Source organism: Conger conger, chromosome 7, assembly GCF_963514075.1.
Source record: "Conger conger chromosome 7, fConCon1.1, whole genome shotgun sequence".
Classification (NCBI taxonomy): Eukaryota; Metazoa; Chordata; class Actinopteri; order Anguilliformes; family Congridae; genus Conger; species Conger conger.
Window position 1 is genome coordinate 30,627,591 of NC_083766.1, and position 2,839 is coordinate 30,630,429.

The following is a 2,839-nucleotide window of genomic DNA, read 5'->3' on the forward strand; positions in this document are numbered from 1 at the left end:
TCTCTATTTCTGTTCAGATTGAACGCCTGTATGCAGACGCATTGGGCAGTCGATGGATTTACTGTGGACTTCAGCTTTGTAATCCTTTTGTTTGGTTATGTTGGTCCACCCCCATCACATCTGCGTACTCGTAGCAATCGAGGAAAAAAGCTTGAAACTTTTGTGTGGTGTGCGTGGTGCCACTGACAGCCCTGCGTGGTCTTGCGCGCGGATTACTCTTCAACGCTGGAGGGAAAAAAATATTTCTTGCACACGGGTCAAGTAGCTACTCTGCGTGTGCTCTTCACGACCAGCTGGAACAATATGCCCTTTTTCACTTGCAAGAGCATTTCTGAAATAATACAGAAATTATTTCGACCCGTGGGCCATACTTTCGATATATTGCTGTTCATTGTCATATCTTAATGGGATCCTGAGTTTTTTTCCATTTCCTCCCGCTTTGTTAAAAACACGGTGCTACAACGTTACTACAGTAACTGCATTTCTATCATTATATCGTGATCGTTTTATGGATTGCTAATATCTGTAACAGAAGCGATGTTACGTGTTAGAATAGCTTATGTCATAATTAAAGCTTGGTGACAGTGAAGTTTGTATGAGTACGTGGGTGTACTTTTTTGTTTGTACACCTCGTTTACGACACCTCCATGGGCACTAAACAGACTAAGGGTGCCGGGTCGGACCCGGGGTCGAGCCCACAACAGAGCGGATGGAAGCGGACGCCCACCAAACAACGGGGCGATATCTTCGCCTCATTCGTGCTGAGGTCAGGGGGGGATAGGTTCGGTCGCGGCGGACCACCACCCCCATACCAGCGCCGCATCGGAATGATCCAAGAGATGATGGTGATGGCTAAAGAGGGGAAACAGAACGAGGCGACAGAGCTACTTAAGACACTCCGACAGGTGAGTGAGTCACAGATACCAGGCCTATGTCTATCAAAGGATGGATGATTGACACAAAGTGCTTGCTTCTGTAATATGGGTGACAGCTTGTAACTCAAAGGTTATGCACTCAGTTCCCAGGTGGTGTCCTTGTACCCTTCAGTAAGTTGCTTGATAATAATTGCCTCAGAATAATATACAGCGGTATAAATTGATTGTATGTATAAAGACTGTAATCTACATGAGTCGTTGTGGATAAGAGCATCGGCTGGATCCCACAATGTGAAAATTATGAATTTGTTAATAATTAGCATAATTACACAATGTTAAGTTGGAATAGGCACATGTTGTTTTTCAGCATTACCATGTACAAAATGTAGGCCTATACATTAAATATCATTTATTTATTTGTATAATACTTGTGTTATTCATTGAAAATGTTCTTTGGAGCATGGACAATCATGGACAGTAGATTCAGCCTGAATCATTACATAGGTACCATCTTAATCAGTGTCAGTGGTGCAAATGGACTTTATCAATCAATTTTAGGATGTGGTGTAATTGGAAAGTAATTCATTGGGTAACTGTGGAGGTACTTCAGGGAGTATTGATGTGTGGAGTGTGTGTGTGTGTGTGTGTGTGTGGTTAGGGATGAAGAGGAGGGGGTTAGGCACTCTGACTGCAGCCAGGGAGGAAGAACAGGCAGTGGATATGCTCTGGAGGTGGGCTCCGTGTTGCTCCCCAACCAAAATAGGAACCCACACAGTAAAATATTCAGTGTCTCTGTTGGACGCATATGTACTCCTTTAGAGTGGACAGCCTGAGGGGCAGAGGACTCACATTGAGGAATGAGAGATAGGGTTAAGTTTGGGTGAACATGCCCAGTGCTTACAGTTTCCCGGATGTCCTTTCAGCATTATCTTAAGGCTCAATTGAGCACAGTTTAGTGTGGCCTGGCTAGCCTTGCCATCCCTCTCAGTCAACCCAGCCCAAAGCGGCGTCCCTCCCACACACTCTTAATCTCCCGGACCGGATGTGCTTCTGTGACAGGCCTGAGTGCCAGGCGTGTGCGTCGCTTTGCCTGTGCATACCTGTTTCAGGGTCTGCTGTTTGATTAGCGCAGTCATGTATGCAAATCCTATATCCTCCCTCCCCTTGCTTCCGCCCACTCCCTGGTGCCTGTGCTTTCCCCTTCCCTGCTTTTGGTTCCCGTGATGAGTGCTGTTGGCGGATCAGGCTGTTGGACGGAAGGGAGACGCCGCTAAGCTGCGGCATAGCCACACTGGGAGAGATGGACGTTTCTATTGTGGGGAAACTGGTCTGCAGCTGTACTATGCAGTGAGGAACAGGTGAAATTAAAACAGGCAAATAGCCATTTCAGTATGCTTTATTACAGTCAAATATTAGACTACCACACAGAGTAAGAACGGGAGATTACTCGTTAAATAGGCTACAATAAATTATGTGTAGGCTATGCCAGCTATTTTCATTAATTTTACAATAACGAGAGAGAGAGGGAGAGATAGAGAAGGAGACTTCTCTCTCCTTTGCACATTCCACCAAAACAAGACCTATATGCCCACCATACCATCCACCCCAGCACTTGTATGCTATCCACATGCACATACAGGTAAAAATGAAAGGCATTCATGAGAAAATAAGAAATGAGAGAGAACCCAAGAGAAGGACAGGAGGAGAGAGAGCAAGAGATTGAGGGTAAAGGTGGGACAGAGGCATTCAAATAGGCTGTAGGGGGATATATCACTGACACGTAATCTGTTGTGAGAAGTGCCCACTGCTTTTAGACCTCCAGTCTTCACTGTGCATACCGCTGCGCTTACCTAGCCTCTGTCACTATGTGTGTGAGAGTACGGAGTCCTCACTTCTCATATCTCTTGTCCCCAACCTGGCTCTCTAAACCTCAATCATCCCCCAATTTAATTGGCTTAAAAAAT

At 45.5% G+C, this 2,839-nt stretch overlaps 1 protein-coding gene across 1 annotated transcript in view; it reads left to right on the top strand.

The window, feature by feature from the left end:
* Positions 1–551: 551 nt before the first annotated feature.
* LOC133133269 (leucine-rich repeat-containing protein 75A-like) overlaps positions 552–2,839 on the top strand; it is a 32,307-nt gene continuing 30,019 nt past the window's right edge. The window contains exon 1 of the mRNA XM_061249373.1: positions 552–905. Within this exon, the coding sequence (XP_061105357.1) occupies positions 648–905 (258 nt within the window). The 5' untranslated portion in view covers positions 552–647. The remainder of the gene's footprint in view (positions 906–2,839) is intronic.